The sequence below is a fragment of the Capra hircus genome, chromosome 22 (assembly GCF_001704415.2).
Source record: "Capra hircus breed San Clemente chromosome 22, ASM170441v1, whole genome shotgun sequence".
NCBI lineage: Eukaryota > Metazoa > Chordata > Mammalia > Artiodactyla > Bovidae > Capra > Capra hircus.
Genome location: NC_030829.1, coordinates 50453766 through 50474316, shown reverse-complemented (window position 1 = coordinate 50474316; position 20551 = coordinate 50453766). Strand labels below are relative to the sequence as shown.

At 57.6% G+C, this 20551-nt stretch overlaps 2 protein-coding genes and 1 long non-coding RNA gene across 5 annotated transcripts; 1 reads left to right on the top strand and 2 right to left on the bottom strand.

The window, feature by feature from the left end:
• LOC106503453 lies at positions 51-1807 on the top strand. Its single transcript, XR_001920011.1, has 3 exons — positions 51-150; positions 703-744; positions 1697-1807. It is a non-coding gene; the product is annotated as an uncharacterized LOC106503453 (long non-coding RNA).
• Positions 1337-13338, bottom strand: CAMKV (CaM kinase like vesicle associated). 3 transcript variants are annotated; one of them, XM_013973627.2, is made up of 11 exons: positions 12863-13338; positions 5709-5817; positions 5467-5598; positions 5218-5292; positions 4864-5002; positions 4600-4720; positions 4370-4445; positions 4135-4271; positions 3898-3976; positions 3569-3656; positions 1337-3275 (listed from the first exon to the last, which is right to left on the bottom strand). In XM_013973627.2, exons 2-11 carry the CDS (start codon positions 5801-5803, stop codon positions 2703-2705), a joined length of 1515 nt encoding a protein of 504 aa, XP_013829081.2. In that variant the 5' UTR covers positions 5804-5817; positions 12863-13338; the 3' UTR covers positions 1337-2702. The 3 variants fall into 3 exon arrangements, with proteins under 3 accessions (XP_013829081.2, XP_013829082.2, XP_017922720.1); XM_013973628.2 differs by having other exon boundaries at positions 12856-13032; XM_018067231.1 differs by lacking the exon at positions 12863-13338 and having other exon boundaries at positions 5709-6875.
• Positions 16488-20102, bottom strand: LOC102177288 (protein piccolo-like). Its single transcript, XM_013973482.2, has one exon. It carries the CDS (start codon positions 20100-20102, stop codon positions 16488-16490), a length of 3615 nt encoding a protein of 1204 aa, XP_013828936.1.

Genomic DNA, 20551 nt, shown 5'->3' with positions numbered 1-20551 from the left:
AAGTGGCTGCACTGAAGGTTAGGTCCCGATTGGAAGAAGCCTCGGGGGGCGGGGCTTAACGGCCCCGCGGCCGTGGAGAATCCTGGGGCGGAGCGCGGGCCTGAAACTATCTAGCGGTAATTCTCAGGCAGTTCGCTGTTGAGACCGCAGGTACAGCGGGAGCGCAGCGTTGGGTTGGTACGGGGACCAGCTAGACTGCTAGCCGGGCCCCTTTTGGGGGCAACACAGGGCGTTATGGTCCCAAGCCAGAGGTGGCTCGAGGTGCGCTGGGCGCGGGCTTCTGAGCCCTGTTCTCTCAGCGCAGCCTTCTCTACTCTCTCGGAGCAGAGTAGGGAATGGGATGCCGGTCACGATAGAGCGGGTCCCCTGGGCTCTGGGCTGTGCTTGACAGTATAGTGGAAACCCATAGTTCCCAGACCGAAAAAATGCTGCATTCTCTTAGCCCTCCTTTCTGAGTGGTCCTAGAAGGATGGACACAAGTCCTAACCACTCAGGACATCTCAAGCGCACGTAGGATCTATACAAGCAAGACTTGATTCCTGAGTTTAGAGGTGATTAGAGGTGGCAGGGCCAGTATCCTGACTTTAGTCCTAGCTCTCGGGAGGATCAGTTTTGCCTCAGGACTGCAATCGAGTTGTTTTGGAGGCCCAGTTGCATCTTAGACAAGTGACTAACAAACCTTTTTTATTATTCCCACATCAGAGTTGTCTTTGGGATCCTTTCTGAGGAAGAGCGGCATCCCTGGTGAGTTCACCTGGGCTAATCTCAGCTGGAAGGAGTACTCCTAGGAATTTTTGTGATTAACTGTTTTTAGTAGTATTACTCCCCTCTTCCCAGGGAAAAAAAAAACTTATACACAGCCCCATAATGTAAAGCTTATCTGTTCCACGTGAAGTGGACCTGAGTGAAGTCTTTGGGACCTATGTGGAAAGCCACTGTGTTGTTTACAGGAAGGAGAAATCAACACAAAGGGCAGGATAGAATCATTGTGTAATGCCTATCCTGCACCCACTCCACAACCCAGGGAAACCCACTTTGGCCATGTACAAAAGGTCTCTCCCTATGGTGGGTGGCCCTCAGTGGGTTCCAGGTCTCATGCCTAAGTCGACACAAGGACTCCTTGTTCAACAAGACTTGTCAGAACAGTAGCCTCACATGGTTTTCTAGAGTCCAGAGGACCCCACCCCTACCATCAAGGACCATCCTGTGGCATCCCAAGCAATCCACATGGCACTGAGCTCAGACCACTACCAGCGAAACTACCCCCAGCGTCTACCCTCCCCACTGCCTTCCAGGGGCCCTCCCCAGTGATATAGAGGAAGCAAAGGCGAGAGGGTGGCCAGAGGCTTTGGCAGAGTGACATTTATTTGCCAGGTTCAGCAGGTACACAGCCCACCGACCTTCATACACCAGAGCAGACCCACAGGCATGCAGGGAGAAGGGCAGGACTACCCCCGAGTGCCAAGCGAGGGCTGGGACCAGTGTGGCTGCCTGCCCAGGCTCTAGTAGGGTCTGACAAAGGGCACCTGCCAGGAGCCTCCATTAGGAAACTGGGGAGCTTTATTCACTCCCTCATTCCAGCAAAAGCAACTCAGCATGGCCCAGAGACACCTGGGCCTCTCTCTAAGCCTTGATAGAAGGGGAAGTGGGTCATAAACATAGAGAGTGTTCCTGTCTATTTCACTGTTGAATTTAGAGAGCAGAAAATCTGGCCCCGTGAAGGGCAAACCCCCAAATCAGACTATGGGACACTGCCAGGCAGCAGGCCCGCTGCCTGGGATGGAGAGGACTGTGGACTGAGCCTAAGGAGCCCATCTGGGAAGAGCCAGCGGCAGCTGTCCTTGTTCGGCCCAGGGTAAGGACCCAGCTAGGCTGGTACACTAGGTCCTGGATGTGCACTCCGCCCTCCCAGATCTCATCGCCACATCCTAACTGCTCCTCCTTCCCCTTGCAGGCTCCTGAAGCGCAGGGCACAGGGCAGCCCACTGCAGGACCCAGGGGGGCAGGAAAGAAACAGCGCAAGGGTCTTAGGAGAAACGTCCCAGGGACAGAGGTGGGAGCTTCTACCCTCCAACTCATTCTCATTCACTTCTGAGGAACCCCATGGCTACCAAGCAGCGCCCCCGGCCATGTGGCCAGTCTTGTCTTAAAGCATTCTGCCCGAGATTACAGCCTTCTCTAACCAGCCTGTTTCCACTCCTAGAGCAGCCCACACACCACAGGCACATACCTTCATGTGCAGGAGCCTAAGACCGCTGACAGGGCCTCGCTGGAGGACCAGCTCTCAGGGCAAGGCCACCCAATTTAGGGCCTGGGAGAGGATGGGACCTTCAGGGCCTGCCTGGGTGGGGGGGAACTGTGAGGCAGAGAGGGGAGGGGGGCAGGGGAGCAGGGACCTCCTGAGTATCCCTAGAGCAGCATCCCACAAGAAACAGAAACTGATGAAGCTAGCAAAAGACAGAAAAAGCCACAAGGAATCCATGCAGGGGCTAGGGCTGGTCCCGCCTCTGGCCTGCCCATCACTCACGCACATACACACAGGAGATGAGACTGGTCTCCTGTGGCCCCCAAACATGCCCCATGCTGGGAGGCAGGGGCGGGGGGAGCGAGGGCATCATGCCAGTGACTCTATGTACAGTGAGAAGCCCCTCATCCACTCTCCCACCCTCCTGCCCATCCCCCGCCCCCCACAGCCTGCCCCCTCAGCTGGTCTCCCCCCTCCGAGACTCCTGGGCACAGCCAGCAGCCTCTTCCCCTTTACTAGAGGGTAGAGCCTGGCCTGTTGCGCCCCCTGGGGCTGTGCTGTCCGGCTGGGCCAAAGCCGGCTCAGGGGTGGCAACAGCCTTGGCAGCCGGTGTGGCACTACTTTGGGTGGTGGGCACGGTGCTCTCTTCCACGGCTGGTGTGGCTCTCCCATCGGTGGCTGGAGTAACACTTCTGTCGGTGGCTGGGGTGACGCTCCCATCGGTGGCTGGGGTGATGCTCCCATCAGTGGCTGGGGTGACGCTCCCATCAGTGGCTGGGGTGGTACTGCCATCTGTGGCTGGGGTGGCACTACGGTCGGCGGGGGCCACGTTCTCACTCTTTGTAGCATCACCTGCTGTGGCTGGGGTGGCACTGCCCCCAAGGGCTGAGGCAGCTGCACTTGCAGCCGTGGCCCCGCCTGCAGCCCCAGGGGTGGCAGTATCTGTGCCTGGAGCAGACTGGGCTGCAGCCGTGCCGGACTGCTCTGGGGCCCTGAGCCGTTTCATAAGGGTGGTCACTCGGACAGCTTTCTGAAAGGACAGTGGAGAGAGGCTCAGAGTGAGGCTTATGGAAACTGGATCTGTTTCTTCACAAAGGCCAAACCCAGACCATTCCATGAGGCTCTGGCTGCCTCTGACCACCCCAGAGCCAGGGACCCAGCTGCTCAGCACACCTGCCTAAGGTTATAACACTGACAACAGCTACACCTGATGGTTTAAGAAAAGCCTGCATATGTCTGCAGGGGTGTGATGCAGACAAGAAACTGTGGTGCCAGAAGGAGCACTGAGGATCAAGCCAGGAAAGAGAGCCATCCAAGCCTTACCTTCCACTTAGCTCTGGCAAAGTTCTTTTCAATCTGGGCACAGACACCATCCTTAATGTTCTTATCAGAAGCAGCATTGCCAGAAATCCTGGAAAGGGTACAAGTGTGTCTAGATCTGAGGGCATATGGCCTTCATGGAGACTGTGCCCAACCCTTCCCTTATAAGATCCTAGGCAGACCCTCTGAGCTGGCCTGAGCTCTGGGTACCCCCCTGAAACCCAACTCAAGGCCTCAAGGATGGAGGCTGCTAGGTGTGAAGAAGACAGAGGACAAGGAACCCCTGGCCTCTCCTCCCATCCTTCCTGCCCGCCCCCCTGCTCCCTGCTCACCACTCATGGGAGATGGCCTCTTCTGCAGTGATCCGCTGGTCTTGCTCCACCTCCATCAGCCTTGTGACCAGGTCTTTGGCTGGGAGAAAGCCAGGGAGAGTCTAGGCATGGGCACCCCTCTCACGGTCTAGAGGTGATGAATGGGCTCGGGGATGTGATCAGAGTCCAGCAGAGAAGGTTGACAGCAGTCCCCCACACCAGCCCTTTACTCTGCCCTCATGCTGGGTACCTCCTTACCTGCCTGTGAAATGTCATCCCAGTATGGAGAGTCAAACTCATAATCGCCAGCCAGGATTTTGCGGAAGAGATTCTTGTCGTGGTTCTCATAGTCATCTTCCTCTACCTCCTCATAGAAAGGTGGATTCCCTGAAAGCCTGCATGGGGGCCCACACTCAGGGTCATTCAGGAAGGCCATGGATGCAGACCCTCTCTCCACCTCACTGCCAGCCTGTTTGCCCACTTAGCCACTCACAGGATGTACATGATGACTCCAATGGCCCAGCAGTCCACAGGGCGTCCATACCGCTGCCGGCCTACCACCTCTGGGGCTGCAAACAGGATCCATCTGCTGGTCAGTATCAGCCCTGGCCTGGCCTTGTACCACCCACACCCATTTGCTGGGATGGGGACTTCCTCCTCCACTACCCAGAGTCAGTCTTTGAAGGCTGTGTCCCACCCTGCCCTGCCCCACTCCCTGCTTGCCCAGGTATTCGGGGGTTCCACAGGGCTCCTTGATGAGGCCATTCTCTAGCTTAGCCAGGTGAAAGTCGCTGATGACGATCTTTGAGTTCTTCAGTCTGTTGTAGTAAACCAGGTTCTCCAGCTGCTCCAGCCGGGAATGGCATGCGAGTGGGCAGATGAAGACACCATGAAACCCTCAGAGGGTGGACCACGGCCCCGAAGTGCTGCCCACCCCAGCCCCGGGCCAGTTGCCAACTGACCCTTCGACCTGGTTGCCGGCCTCACCTTGAGGTTCCTGTGCACGATCTTGAGTGAGTGCAGGTAGGCCACCGCCTCCAGGACCTGCCGCACCACGTTGCTCGTGTCTCGCTCTGAGTAGTAGCCCTGGTCCAGGATCCAGTCAAACACCTCCCTCCCCGTGGCCCTGAGGGACACCAGCCCCTGAGCCTGGTGTGGGCAGGATCGGGGGTGGGGCAGGAGTACATGGGCAGGCTACTGACACCAGGCAGCTGGCTGGGCAAGGCACATGGGCCTGGGACCCCAAGGGTCCAGAAGGGGGGCTTGCCCTGGCTGCAGAGGGCAGAGCAGGTATAGACCTGGGAGGACTAAGGACTCCTGGAACCCCAGACCCACACTCACAGCTCCAGGAAGATAAAGTACTCCTTGCGAGTCACAAACACATCCACCAATTGCAGGATGTTCGGATGCTTCACCCTGGCAGCAGAAAGAAGAGCCTAGCGCTAGAGCTGGGTGAAGCCCCTCAGAGAAGCTTTGGTGGGCCACAGCACACTCACTGGCCGGAGGCTGGTACTGCTTGAGGTCCCTGGCCCTCGGAGCCCTGCCCTGCTTCCTCCCCTCCCCCTCCCCACCCCAGGGCCTCACACTCACATCTTGAGGATGCCTATCTCGTTCTTTGCTGCCTTCCGCACCTTGCGGCCATCCCGCTTCTGGAACTTCTTGCAGGTGTGCAGCTTGCCTGTCGTCTTGTCCTTGGCCCGGAAGATCTCACAGAACTCCTCACTGCAGCCAGCAGGCACTCCTCTCAGCCCTGGCCTCAGCATGGGCTGTACTCCACTCCCCTTTCCCCAGCCCTGGCCCGCCCACCCTGGCCCAACAGACCCGGCACTCACGTCTTGATGACCTGTCCCAAATCATATCTGTCAGTCACCTCCGATGGCTGGTTATAGTTCTTCTTGTCGCCCAGAGTCACACACCCAAACGGCATTGCCGGGCTCTGAGCTGCAGACAGGATGGGGTCTGGTTCAGCTGTCCCACTCCTCACTTCTCCACACAATGTAGAGGTTGTCTTTGGGAAACGCCAGCCTGGCTCAGATCAAGCCAGAGGCCGAGTCTACACCAAGAAGGGCTAGAGGGTGGTCATACTGGGATCCCACCCCTGCCTTTTTGGCCATACTTCCAGCCACTCAGCTTGGCTGCCCACGCTACAGCAGCCCCTGCTTATGAAAAATATATTAAACTGACATATCCTAGAATCATTCTGCATTATGTATAATCAAAAAGAGATTTATCAAATGATTGATTTAAATTTCAGTGATTTCACAGATGAAGGGGGTTGTAGCTACCCACCCATCAGTCATCTCCGCAAATCTAAAGATGCCAGGCGTTGGCAAAGATGTGAAAAACATGAGCACTGCTGGTGGAGGGCAAGTTTCCCATTTGCAAAACAGTTTGGTGAAACTACTGAAGTCGAACATTCCCTAATAACCAGCAATTGCACAGCTGAATATACATCCTATAGAAACATATACATTTGTGCAGCAGGACACTCATAGAAGAGTGCTCATGGCTGCAATATTCCGAATTGCCCCAAACTGGAAACAGCCCACATACCCATCAGCAGCAGGATGTATTGTGGGAGAGTCACACAATGGAATATTATTACACAACAATGGAAATGAGGGGAATGAGGGAACTACAGCTCTACCCAACCACATGGTCAATCTCACCAATAAAAGTATCGAGTGAAAAAAACCACATAGAATGTGAATCTATCGATACAGAGTTCAAAACAGTCATCACTAATCTATACTGTTTAAGGATACAGACATATTGGTCAAGCTATAAAGCAATACTAGGAAGTAAACACCATGAGACCTCCTAAGAGAAATAAAACAGGTTGTGATTGCGGGGGATTCTGGAGGACCTATTTCTGAACCTGAGTAGTGGTTTCACAGGTCTGAGCTTTATAATAATTTGGATAAATGTACATACACATATTGGGTTCATTCCTAGAGTTTTGTTATATTTCACAATAAAAAATGTGAGTAAAAATTATGGCCATACATACTGCCAAATACTTGATCACTATTAAAAAGAATAAAATAGATCAAAATGTGCTGCAGTAGGACAGTGTGAGAAAAAGAGGACAGAACAGTGGGTAAAGGGTGCTACACTGGGGTAAATTTTTTAAACTTTATGTATCTGTGTACACTCAAAGTCCTTTCTGGAAGAAAATAAGAGTCCCCTTTGGGGGAAAGAATTGGGTGTCAGAGGGGCAGATTTATTCTGTCGTCTGGTCGCTCAGTCGTGTCCGACTCTTGGCGACTCCGTGGACTGCAGCATGCCAGGCTTCCCTGTGCTTCACTGTCTCTCTCAAACGTCATCCACTGAGTCGATGATGTCTACCGTTAGTTAATTTCCTGTTAGAATTTGTGCTGTGGTTGTTTTTACTGATTTAATAAATACTGCATTCATGCACAGTGCTTGGGGGATTCCTCAGAGGGAGAACCCCCATCTGGGTAGAGAAGCGAGGAAAGGCTTTGAGGAAAAAGCAGCATTAAGGCCGGGCCTTAGAGGGAAGGGATTTGCCAAGAGGTGTGCAGGGGTAACGGTCTGGAAAAGCAAGACAAGCCTGTGTTGTGCCTCACTGCCAGGGCCCACAGGAGGCCTGGCCATCGGGCCCAGGGGAGAGGCCTCTGGCCATGGGTGGCTACTCCAGGCAGAAGGAGGAGCACAGCTGGCTGCACTAGGTTCCAGGCACTCTGGCACCTGGAGCGTGGCCCCTCAAGGATCTGCCGCCCTGCCAGCCCAATCCTCACCTGGGATGCAGGGTGGACTGGTGCACCCGCAGGAAAAGGCCTTCGCAGCCCTTGCTCAGAGGTAAACCTCAGGAGGGGAACTGGTGAGAGAGTCTGGACCTTCCCAGATCTGACTCAAAGTTGGCCTCCTTAATGCCTGGTTGGTGTGACACTGGGGTGATAACACGCTTCACACAAAGGGCTGCATTCAAACTGCTCTGCTTCTCTGACTGTGCACGGTCTCTCACCAGCCTGATTAGCACTTGCTGTGCAAAGCGCCTGGCCTGGGGCCTTGAATACCTAGGTGCCCTGCGTGAAGTGATTCACAGCCACAGGGTATGGAGGAGAGAGGACGCTCCCACCCGAGGAAGAAGCTGGCTCAGAGGGACTTTGCCAGCCAGGGTCAAAGGCCAGGACCCACACAAGCCCCGTGGCCGGCCCTGGCTGGCGCTTGCTTCTTCCCAGGAGGAGGTTACTTGCTTCCCAGGGCATCCAGTCCTGCAAAGTCTCCCTCAAATTTGCCCTCCGCATTAGGGAACAAATTCCACCATTCCCTCACCCAGGTTCTTTGGGCTCAGGGAACACAAACGCATTTTTCATCAGCGTGATTCAAGCCAGGGCTTAAGCCATCTTGTGAAGTACTGCAGAAGCAAACAAGAGAAGCTTTGAAGATCGTCCCCGACTGCGTATCTTTGCCACTGTGGTCACAGCCCGGCTCCTGCATCTGCTGGGAAGGAGCATGTGGCTGGAATCCCACTCTCACAGCTAAGAGCAGAGGCGAGGCCACCCACCACTGCCGGCCACCCATCTCTAAGGCCTAACAATCCGAGGGAGGGGGCTTGCATCAGTTGCCCCGATGGCTCTGGTGTGTAGCGATTCCCTTTCCGGGCTGCAATCCAAGGGCCCTTTACGGGGTGGGAGGGTGATACCTCAACCTGCAAGTCCCCCCAGAGGGCTGGGAGGGACCTATAGCTCAGCTCTGCTGCTCTGCTTACACCATTCCCTCTGGCAGGAATGCCCTTCCCCCTAAGCCTCCCATCAGTATCCTATTTGTCACGGCAGAGTTATTTATAACATTCAAAAAATCAGCAACTACCTAAACAACCAACAACAGGTGACTCGCCAGCTCAACCGTGTCTACTCAGTGGAGGAAGTGTGGGCACTGGCAGGGGCACTACCCATCCTGGCCTCCCTGTGGAGCAGCTTCCATGTGAGCCAAGTGCGGAGACCAGGGCTAAATCTCTTCTTTCCTTGTGATTCCCAATGTTCTAAGGTTATTTGTGCCACAGATCATTGGTGACCATCCTGAGGTTCCAGGTTCAACACAGCCCTTTGCTGAGATAATTTCTACCACCTCCACCTCTCCCCAGCCCCACACCAATAGCTCCCTGCTCAGCCACGCAGTGTGGGAGGTTTTGTAATATGCCTGTCCCTGATCTTGGCCCTGCTTCTGGTCTCGCATATGCACTCAGACCTGCAGGGACCCAGTCTTGGGGGTCTGTCTCCACCATAGGGACCTCTACTCAGTCACATCAACCTGGAGCCATGTCCTGAAGCCTCGTGGCGGGACACACCTGCCTCCCTGCTCCCATGGCTGCCCTGATCTCAGCCAGTCACTACCTCCCTTTACCCATCTAACTGCACTCACTCGCCTCCACCCGCAACCTGGCCCCAGGGCGAAGAGAGGAGAAAGAGGGGCCCTGCTTCCGATTAGCATCTTGGTCCCTTCTACCCCCACCCACTCTCCCATCTGCTTCCCACTGCTGCTGCCTAGGAGGCTGCCGGTGTGTGTACCAAGCCCCAGGCACCTGCTGGCAACAAGGGCAGCCCTGGCCCCAAAGCTGAGAGGAGCAGCTGAGACATCGTCAAGAACAGCAGAAGGCCAGGCAGAAAGAAAGAGTACGTTTCTCTCCCCCGCGCCCCACTGCCAAGGCCTGGACAGCCCAGGGTCAACATCCAACAGCACAGAGCTCCCTCCCAGTGACATGGGGCCCTGGCTGGACCTCAAGTCCACACTGGGACAAGGGAGGGCACAGAAGTCCCATTGCAGCCATTTCCCTAGAGACATGCTTCTTTCCGTTCTCTGCAGAAAAGCTGACTGGTGTGCACAGGGGGTGGTTCCAAGGGAGCTTGGGAGAAGCACAGAGCCTGGGGAGCCTCTGAGGGAGTCTGAGGGCCAAGCATTCCCTAGCTACTCAGGTCTGACCCCTCGGGCAACGCTGATGGAGCCTCAGCCTATGGGTGCCTTGGTAATAAAGGGTCCCAAGCGGCCCTATCGCAGCCTAAGGCAAGTCTGGCCCAGGGGAAGCCTGAATGGGACAGAGGCCCCTCCAGAGGTCCAGAGGTCCCACAGAGTCCTGGCCCCTCCTCCACTGGGGTCAGCCTGGTTCCGGCCCCACCTTTCATAGCCATAAACAGGAGTTTCCTGCCACCCTGTCCTCTGCCATGTGGAGCTCCAGATCTTGCAGTAAATCTAGGGAGGCCAGGAGGGGCCCAGGAGGCCTCCAGCAGCCTCCCAACAACTGTGGGCAACACCTCCCGATTTAGTGGCAGCTGTGAACACCAGCCTGCAGGCACCCCCTCCCCTTCCCTGCTGTCTACTTTCAGGGACCAGAGCTGGGTTTCCTGCTGTAATCCACATGCCTTGGTCTGAGCTCTGCCCAGCGTGAGGCAGACATTTCATCCACAGGATGGGTAGAAATAGAGACCTCGCTCTCAGGTCTGTGTCAGGAGGCAGAGTCAAGTTTCTCGTCCACCATCCAGCTGCTTTAGGTAACTGGGAAGGGGCCTGCCCTGGCTGGGCCTTGGTCACTAGTTCTGGCTGCTATCTCCCATCTAATTAGAGCGCATGCGGGGTTGGGGAGAAGGCTCTCCAGTCTTGGGGTGGGCATACAATCCAGTGCTGTCTCCAGAAAGTTCAGCCTTCAAACGTGCAGGCTGAGCCAAGAGCCAACTGACCCCTTCCAGGCACCCGGGTTCCAAGCTTTGAGCCCCTGAAGGAAAACCCACTGGCGGCCCCGCTGCCCTTTGAGTGGAGGAGCGGAAATGCTGAGAAGGCCCTGTGAGTATAGGGTTGCTATGGTGATGGAAGTTTTTAAAAGGGGGGAGGGGTAAGGAGAGGTGTTATTCAAACCCCTTCTCCAGGAATTCCCTGAGACTTTTGTCCTGATTCCTTCCCTATGGGTTCTGTGACCCTGGTCTCCATCAGGGAAGAACTGGGAGACTTTAGGAAAGAGAGGGGCAGGGCCACAGAGAGACAAAGGCACAACCTGTGGTGGAAGGGGGGTAAAGAATTCATATAGTAAAAAGGACGCAGGCACAAGGACGCAGGAGAAAAGGTGGGCTGGGGGTTTTGAAGGGGCCTACGGATGTCCAGCAGAGCCCTAATGTCTCCATGACCATGTGCTCTGCACACCTGGGCCAGGAGCTGCCCCTGATGCCTGGACCTTTGAGACTGACCCCTCCTGTATCCCCCTAGACATGCACTGAACTTGGTGTGGGAAGAGGCCATCTGTTGTGGTCCCCTCGGTCCCAACAGTTCCTCAGCCCCTCTCCCTGTCACCAACGCAGCTTAGGTAAGGCAGTTCCAACATGCCGAAGGCACAGGCGTGGGGGATGGAATGAAGCTTGGAGACCTGGCTACTTCCCTTTGCAGCCCCTCTTGTCAGCTGACCCAGCTCTGCCTGGACGCACCAGCCCCCCCCACCCCCATCTGCTCTTCCCTAGAGGCCTTGGGTCCCCAGGGCCTCTCTGGCAGCTCAGCCTCATTCCCTGCCACGGCTGCCCCCCTCCCCAACAGTGGATTTTGCCTGAAGGCCAGAAACAGCACCCTGAGCAGTCTAGAAACAGGATAACAACTGCACAGCATCCTCCCCACTCCACCAACTCTGCCTCAGTTTCCCTGGATGGAGATCACTGACTCTGTGGCCTTCTCCCAGGGCAAGGACTGCCCACCTGCCAGGACAAGGATGGGAGAGGAGGGCCAGCAGCTGATATGGGAAGAGGCAGCTGATACGGGAGGAGGAGGAGGATCCCTACCAAATACTGTAAACGAAAAGGAGAGAGACCTCTGCTCCAGCCCAGGGCCCAGCCTGACAGAGAGGGGAGCGGAGACACCAATTTCTCAGTTGAGGAATATCGGGCCCAGCAGGTGCCTAAAGCTGACAGGAATTGACTGGGGATGGGGGACAGGGAGGACACCAGGTCCCTGCAGGTGGTCCTTGGGTGGCTCAAAGCCACCCTTGGAGGAGGGTGGCTGGCCAGAAGCTGGACTGCTGCAGACTGAGCTTTTGGTGATGGACAGAGAGCCCTGCTTCCTCGGAGGGAACCTGGTGAAGCAGGCTCTGCCTAGGGGGTGCAGACAAAAGCAGTTTGGCACAGCTATGGGGGGCTGGGGTAGCCTAGGGTCTCTGCCAGACGCTACAGGGGGGGGAAGGCAGACTCACTCTCTCATTGTTCACCCTGCCAGCCGGGGGCTCTGCTCCCTAACCGTGCTGCCACCCTGACCCCCTTCCCCAGTGCTGCTGACTCGCCCCCGCTGGCACAGCAACACACATGCGGGAGGCACACGTGTGAGCACCAAGCCCCGCACCTCCCGGCAGAAACATGTGCGTCCCCCACCCCACCCCCACCGCGCAGCGCTGGGTCGGTGTCCTGGACCCTCGGGGAGGCCGCCGAGTTAAGGCTCGGAAGCTGGATCTCGCCTAGGGGGCTGCTGGTCCCCAGGGGCTTGAGCCTCCTCCCCCACCCCGCGGCAGCCCCGCCCAGCCCCCTTCAGGTTGTCGCCCATAAAGAACTCTCGTTGTCATGGAAATTAGTGACTGCTTAGCTGGAGGGAGGGAGGGTCCGGGGGCAGTTGGGAGGGGCTGGAAGCGGCTTTGGGAGTCCAGAGGGACCTTTGAGCCCTCGCCCCCAACCCCCTGGGGCAGCTCAATGTTGGAAGGTTACTGTTTTCACAGCGAGACGAGGGGTGGGATGGGGGACAAGGAGGGGAGATTGGCCTGGACTTGAGTCTCAGAGGCTTCCCTTGGGACCCCCGAGCCGTCTGAGGTGATGGGGAACTTCAGCCCAACCCCGCACGCCCAGCCCTGGATCTGCAGAGCCCGCGTACTCTGCCCCCGCCAGGACCCCAAGCCGTTGCAGCGCCCCCGCGCACTCGGCTACCCAAACCTCGAGCCAGAGACCCAATCCCTTAAGACCTCGCAACGTGCGTTCCGGGGGCCCACCCCTCCCGGCTCACCCCGCACCTGCAGCGCTGGTCGGTCACTGGGAGGATGCGATCGCGGGTTCAGTGGGGGCGCCGAGGGCTACGGGGGCGACGGGCAGAATCCGCTCCGGGCACGCGGGGCAGACGCGGCGCCAGCTGCAGCCACTTCGGCTCGCGAACCTCCAGCATCTCCCGCCGCTCGCCGGCACCGGATTCGCACCCCGGGCCGGGGGCGGGCTGGGGGCGGGGCCTCCCTCAGCCGGCTCCGCCCCGACCCTGGAGGAGCCAGAGCCCGGAATCCTACTCGAAGAAGGGCTGATGAGGGGTGGCAGCAGAGACGGTGAGCACTGGCCTGCGTGGCCCGGGCCAGGCTCTCGAAGGTTCCCTTAGGCACTCGGACTGACCGGGCGACAGGGACTGGAGGTACCTTATGATGCTCATTGTAGAGGGTGCGGCAGAGTAGAAGGTGTGGGGAGAAAGCCTGAGTCCTGGAACTGCACAGGAGTGTCTTGGCAGGTAGTGGTCTCTAGGGTACTGGCGCTCTGTCCAGCCCCCAAACTGAGTGAAAGGCGCTCAGTCGTGTCCATCTCTTTGCGATTCCATGGACTATAGAATCCATGGAATTCTCCAGGCCAGAATACTGGAGTGGGTAGCCATTCCCTTCTCCAGGGGATCTTCCCAACCCAAGGATCAAACCCAGGTCTCCCGAATTGCAGGCAGATTCTTTACCACCTGAACCCACCAGCTCCCAAAACCTGACCCAAAGAGCAGAACCCACTAAAAGAACCAACTGGGCAGTCGCTAGGGCAAGTTCACTATAGACTGGCCTCCCCTAGCTAGTAAACACATGGGGGTGTGTGTGCATGCAAGCTAGGGCCCCAGACCTTGGTGCCAGTCTCTCTGCCCACCCTTCCATCCCTTCCTGCCAAGTTAGAGCCTTTCCCATCTCCAAGTCCCAGCCAGGGTGGATGGCCCAGTCTGCCCCCTCCAGTGTGCCTCTGAATTTCTCAAGCTCTGAAAGTTACCTATGATAAGGGTAGACTCTCCATTCTTCCCCATTTAATCACCCTTGAGCACTTCCTGAGCACAATCACCCCTGGTGGCCTGGGCTAGGATACAGGGATACAAGAGAACTTACAGCCCCCAGGAGTCCCAGCAGACCTGCCCCCTTACCTGAGAACCTGCCCCCTGGCTGAGAACTGCCAGGAGGAGGCCCTGCAGGAAGTCCTTGGCCATTTCTCTGTGCCTTGTCATGGATGCAAGTGGACCAAATGCCTGCCATGCCACCCCCCACCCCCACCCAATCCTTAAGGCCAGTGTCTGAAGGCCAGACTTTGGCTTGCCTGGAGCTGGGCCCCACCTCACCCAAACCCTTCTGACCCCATCCTTGGTGGGGTCTTCTCCAAACCTTTGGCCATGAGTGAGTCTCTCCTGGATGGTTCCCTGTGGCTGCAGGTGTCCAAGTTAGGAAGTTGAAGCTGGGGCTGGGGCTGGAAGTCTAGCCTGGGACATGACTACTTAAACAGGACCCATCAGTATCTTTCTCCTCAGGGGGTGTTGAGGAGCCCTTCACATCCTTCCCTGGCTTCGTCACAGCCTCTCGGCTCCCTGGGCTCTGGGTGGTCTCAGCCACCACACCAACTCCACCACTGGGAGGACTCTCCTGGCGAGCTGGGCACAGGCCAGAGCCTGTGTCCTGTCTCCGGGTGCTCAGTTCATGTCTGCAGAATGAATGAATGAATGAATGGCCTAGCACTCAGTCCTTCCTGCTGTCTGCCCACTGTCATTGAAACAGTTCTCTGAGTTGTATTGTGCATTGGATCCATGGCTTGCCAACCCCACACATCACACACATTTTCTGCCTTTCCTGAAGATCATGGGGGAGACGCAGGGCCAAGGAGAAGCTCCAACATGGGGGATTTCGAGGCAGGGGAAGAGGTGGCTCTCTAGAGCCTTGCCTGCTGCTGGCAGTGCTCCACCTCTTCTGGGTCCCGTGCACACTCCATGTGCCTGTGGGTGAGCACGTGGCAGGGTGTATGTGCACACGTGTGATGATGTCTGTGAGTGTGCGCTCTTATGCCAAAGGAGATGGCAACAGCACAGTGTGCAGTGGTGCCCAGGGGCACATGTTTGCATTCTGTGTGCACCCAGGCATGCTTGCGTGCCATGTGCACATGGACGCTGTAGCTAGCTAATCCTGGTCCCCTTCCTGACTGACACAGGCCTAAGGATAGGGTCCAACTCAGGGTGTGAAAACTGGACTCAGGAAGAGGGCAAACCATGTCCAGGGATGGGGTGGGCTGTGATGACCCTATATCATTGGCCATTTGTAGACTGTCCACAAAGGGCCGTCCCTCACTCTCAGGTATGTGTGGAGATAGCCAGGTCTCTGTCCTTTGTGGAGAGGGCACCCTAAAGATGAGGACCCAGGATTGGGACAGGGGCATGGCTTGTTTCTCAACGCTCAGCCACAGGGGCACAGGCAGGACAGGGCCTCAGTATTTTGGCTTCCGCCACCAGCTGCCCTCCAGACAGGAAGTAGCGACACAGCCGAGTGCCTCCCCTCACCTCTTCCTGGCCATGGAAGACACAGACCTCTGTTCCTAGCCCCACTCTTCAGAGCTAGACAAGTCAGGGGCCATGGATTCTAGCCACCCCCTGACCAATGGGAAGCCCTTTAACACATGGTGGAGTTTGGGACTAAAACAGGTCAGTTGGCGTTGGCATTACCCCAGAGTCTATTAGGATCTCCTAACAAGATCTGTATCCTATTCACCCTGTGGGCAGGGGTGGCCCAGGTTGGGAGACAGAGGAGGCAAAGGGACCCACAGTTGACAGTTCTGGCTCCCACCAGAGAGGCAGGATAAGGTGAGAGTCTCCATATCCACAGAGGCTACAAAGGAGCTCACCCCCCAGCTCAGTTTGTATCTTCCATCCAGGACCCAGGACTTATGAGCCTGACTCCCTGCCCCACGGCATCACAGGCCAGCACTCCTTCTCCTTCATATTCTGACTGGCTGACAGAAGCCCCTGCCTACCTAGTGCAGAGCTCCAGCCGTGGTTCGGACTTGAGAGGGAATCTGCACTTTCAGGTCAGCTCCCCCAAGAAGCCCAGATTCTGACACAGACCCTCCCTTGGAGGCAACAAAGCTCCAGGCCCCCCAGTCATCGGTGGAACTGTTTGGCTATTGTCGATGTTGCTGGCCTCAGCCCCCATGGAGGACCCAACATGAGGGAAGGCAAGCAGTCTTTTCCTCTGGAGCTTGGGGAGGGGGCTCCCCCCCTTCGTGACTCACTCCAGGCTGTGTGGGTTATTTCATTATGTTTCAAATTGCCATGGCAACTAGCTGGCAATCAAGGGTAATTGAGCTTGTCGCCAGGGCAACAGGGCAAAACCCACAGCAGCCACTCTCTGGTTGCCCTTGGGGTGCAGTAAAGGTCAGGCTAGCCCAGGGCCAGTATCAGCCAAAGGGCTCTCGGACTCCCTGGAAAGGACAGAATTGCCAAGGCCCATGGAATTCCAGTGTGTAGAGGAGGGTGTACCTTGGGAGTGCCAAGGCCCCCATCCCTGACCCCACACCTGCAACCCCTGCCCTTCTCTCTGCCACCCTGTGCCTAAATACGCCATGGTAGTCAAAGCAAGCAGAAACAGAACTTTTATGTGCTCATAGATGGTACTTGTAAATGGCCCATGGGCCCTCCTCGTCATACTCACGGCGGCTGAGCCACAGGCTCTGGAAGGAGTTCCGAGACGCCATGATGGAGCCTCCGAGCCAAGCAGCGACAGCCCGGTGCGGAGAGCCCAGCACAGTGGCACCGGGGCCCAGCTCCTGTCTCAGGCGCTCAGGAAAGCCATTCAACAGGGTGCTGCCACCGTCCAGCACCACATTGGCCAGCAGCTGCTCCTGCTGCTTGGCCTCCAGCCGGCTGATACTGAGGAGGGCTAGTTGCGGAAGGCCCGGCTGATTGACGCCCAGCAGATTCGGTTGGAAGAGAGCCTCCGGGCAGCAGAAGCGCTCAGAGCCCAGCGTGATGACCTGCTTGTCCGGAAGCACAAAGTCCACCCGGGTCTGGGACTGCATGCGGGCTCGCTCAGCCGTCATGTCCATGGCCACGTAGCAGCAGGTCTCTTTAATCTGGTTGACCAGCTCTGCCTTGAGCGGTGATTGGCCACCCGCCAGCAACAGCTGAGCCAGGTGTTCCGTAAGGTCGCAACCCGCCACGTCCAGCCGGTAGGTGTCAAGGGGGGCCAGATCCCCAGTGACAATGGGCGCCACGTAGGATGTGCCGTGGCCACTGCCCAGCACCAGCCCGGTGGTGCGCCCGTAAGCATAGAGCGCCAGCAGGGCCTGGTGCACTGTCTGCATGGCTGGCACATGGAAACGCTCGAAGAGTATTTCAGCCACCTTTTCTCGGTTGGTACGTGGGGAGATGGGTGAGTCGGCCACAAGCACAGCCAGCTCCTCGGGCTGCACGCCCAGCCTGCAGTAGAACAGGTGTTGCCACAGCACCTCCAGGGCATCCCAGTCAGAGACCACACCTCGATTTAGCACCGAGTAGGAGGGCTCTTGCTTCTCAGGCACCGTGTACCTGGGCTGGCCCTGGACTGGGTGTTGCAGCAGTTGCACGCGTGAAGGCAGCACACTGAGAACGTGGTCCTCTCCAGCCAGCCCGCATTTGGTGAACCCTGTGCCTGTGTCAATCACCACGGCAGCCATGTCCTGGTAGGGGCCCAGCGGGTGGCGGCAGAGCACTGGGGACCGTGTGGCCAGAGCATCCACGGTGGGCACCAGCTCATAGCAGGCCCCGCGGACCAGGCCGAGGTGTGCGACCACCGGCGAGTGGATCGTGTCCTCGTTTGTCAGCTTGAATTGGGGACCCTGGAGCTGAGTGCCCACTGTGACCATGGGCAAGACCTTGCAACCAGTGCCGGGTGTGGTGATCGTGATCAGGGAAAGTTGCTTCTCCTGCACCTTGGGGGAGCTGCCATGCTGCCAGGACAAGAGCTGATGTAAGCTGGAGCTTTGGGCAGCACTGGCACCAACTTTTTCTCTGTTTACACAGATGCAGGTCTCCTCAGGGGGCATCCGGTGTACCTCCACATGGGTAGGCGGGCCCAGTGGCTCACCTTCTTGGCCCAGGGTGGAAGCCTGACCAGGCTCCCTGGTGGTTAGGGCACCCCTTGAGAGGGTGGGCTCATTGGAGATGAGGGGTTCTTGGGGAAAGGGAGGCTGCCTGGAAATAGGGGTTCCAGTGAGAGGAGGTTGAGCAGGAAGTGGGGGCTGCTTGGTGGAGGGGGCCTGCTCAGCTAGTGGGGGCTGACCACCGAGGGGGTCCTGCCCAGCACGTTTGACCTGAGGGCTGTCAGGGTGACAGCTCTCTTTCTGATTGTGGCTGCCTATATCTTCCTGGAGTGGGGGTCTGAGCACCTCCTGGTTTTTGGCTGCTGGCACCGGCTCTGTTGTCTGCTCTGAGCTCATCCACTGTTGTTTCTTGGTCTGGTCCAGAGAGGTGTCCTGCATCCCAGGGGCATCCAGCATCCAGATAGTGCGACTCCTTTGGTTTTTTTCAGCATCAGGTTTGGACCAGCCAGGATCATGGGCATGACTCAGGATCCTCTCTCCAAACTGGAGCGGTGTCCCCAGTAGAACGGGCCCACCGAGCATCCCCATCCTCATGGGTGTCTCAGCACCAGGGGAGCCTTGTGATTCCAGGTGGACCCTGGCCTCTTTGGGAACCAGGGCCACCTCTCGGTAGCTTCCTGATGAAAGGCTGGAGGGCACTGGGCTGGACACCACGGCCGTGGTGGACCAGAAGCTGGAACGATCACTGTCGGGGGTGAGGATGGGCGTGGGCAGTGGGCGGGCGGGTTGCGTGCTTTCGGAGGCATAGATGGCTGGGTGGGGGGGCATGAGGCCCACCAGCACTGCCCGGGAGCCCATGGGATCATGGCACAGCAGCCCCATCCTGGTGTTGCCCGTGGCCATGTCAAACACCAGCACACGGTCTTCCACAGCATCCTGGAACTGGCAGGTAGGGGCACTGGAGGCAGGTATCTGCGTGGCTTCCCTGGGAGGTACTGGGGCTGGGTTGTGGCCGCTTAATTGGTAGGCAGACGGCAGCCTGCTGGAGCAGGGGTTGTTGCAAACATTGAGGGCCTGCTGACTTTGCTGAGTGCTGTGGATCTCGTGGCTGTCCCTCTGGCTCTTGGGAGTTCCTGGGGGCCCTGAGCCTGGTTTGGGGCTGCCTGGCCTAGAGATACTGACCAGGGGCTTCTCCACTTGGTTCTTGGGATGCCTGGGTAACACTGGCCTTTGGGTAACCTCGCGTACCTGGGTCTGGTCCAGGGATTTGTTTAGGGTGGGTGCTGGAGTGCGAGGCTCCTCTTGAGGATGGAAATTCAGTTTGTTCTGGTAGCATGTGCCCCCTTTGGAAGAATCCAACTGGACTGCCCATTGGTTGCCATATTTCCCAGGCAAGAGGTCTTGGGACAGGCCCTTGGTGGTGGCTTTGGTATCAGTCAGGTGGTCAGAGTTGCAGGGGTAAGATTCTGCTCCTGCCATTGAGACTGGATCCAGACCTGGAGTACTGGCCCGAGTTGGAGTTGGCGTTGGAAGAGCCTGAACCGGACCTGGGCCCTTGCCCTGGCCCTGATCATGACCTGGAGCCAGAAAAGGACCTTGGGCTGCAGGTGAACCATCCTCCCCTGAAGGAATATACGGTAGCCATCGGCTCTTCCTAATGCCTGCTGGGGCAGTCTGCTCGGGGCTGCAGGGGCCTTTGCCCCAGCCTACGAGGACTTTAGCTGGAGCCTTGCCCTCCCCCACCACCTGCACCTGAAGCCGGGAACAGTAGAGTCCATGCTGGGCCGTGTCACTGGTGGCATCACCGCGCGTGTACACTGGTAGGGCCGGGGTCCTATTGTCCGTGACGAGATGTGTCTGGGCTCCCATGAAAGAGCCTGGGAATGAGCTAGTGGAGGGGAGTCTCGGGGTATCCTGGGAGGCCCTCTCACAGCCACATTGGGAGGTAACCTCCGTAGGCTCCCGGAGGTGCTGGTGACAGGGCTCATGGGTGTGGGCCTGGGAGGCTGAGCCATAGGCCCCATCAGAGTTGGCCTCGGTGGACAATGGCACCTCGTGCCTCGAGGATGTGGATCCTGAGTTTATCCGTGGTCCCTGGGACCCTCTAACACCACCCCCCAGCTGCTGGCTGCCAACTGAGGGGTGGCCCTGGGGGCCCGATGGATCAGGGCCCCCCACTTTCTTGGTGACTTCCATAATCCTGCTCCATGCCCTAGGTGCCCTGCCCCCACTTCATCGCCATGGCAACCCCACACATCACAGCGCCCCATGACCTGGGGGAGGGTGAGAGAGTGTGGGAAACCAGGGGCCCCACCCCCCTGAGGAATGGGGGCCTGCCCAGGGAATCTTGGGTAATGGAAAGACCAAGGGATCCCCGTGAAGTCTGGCAACCCTAGACTGTCCTTCTCTCTCTTGGACAGTCAGATAGTCACTCTGCCCGGGCCAGCCAAAGAGCGAGGGTAGAGCTCCTGGAGGTGAAGGCCCATGTAAGGCCAAGGGGAAGAAAGTGTAGGCAAGGGAAGACGCTGAGGGAAGCCCCTGGGTTCCCAGTCTACCTCAGGTGTCAGACTTGGCTCTTTTTTCCCATTTCCCACGTGGCAACCTGATGCTTAAACCCTGATCCACGGATGCCGTTCGAAGTGTGT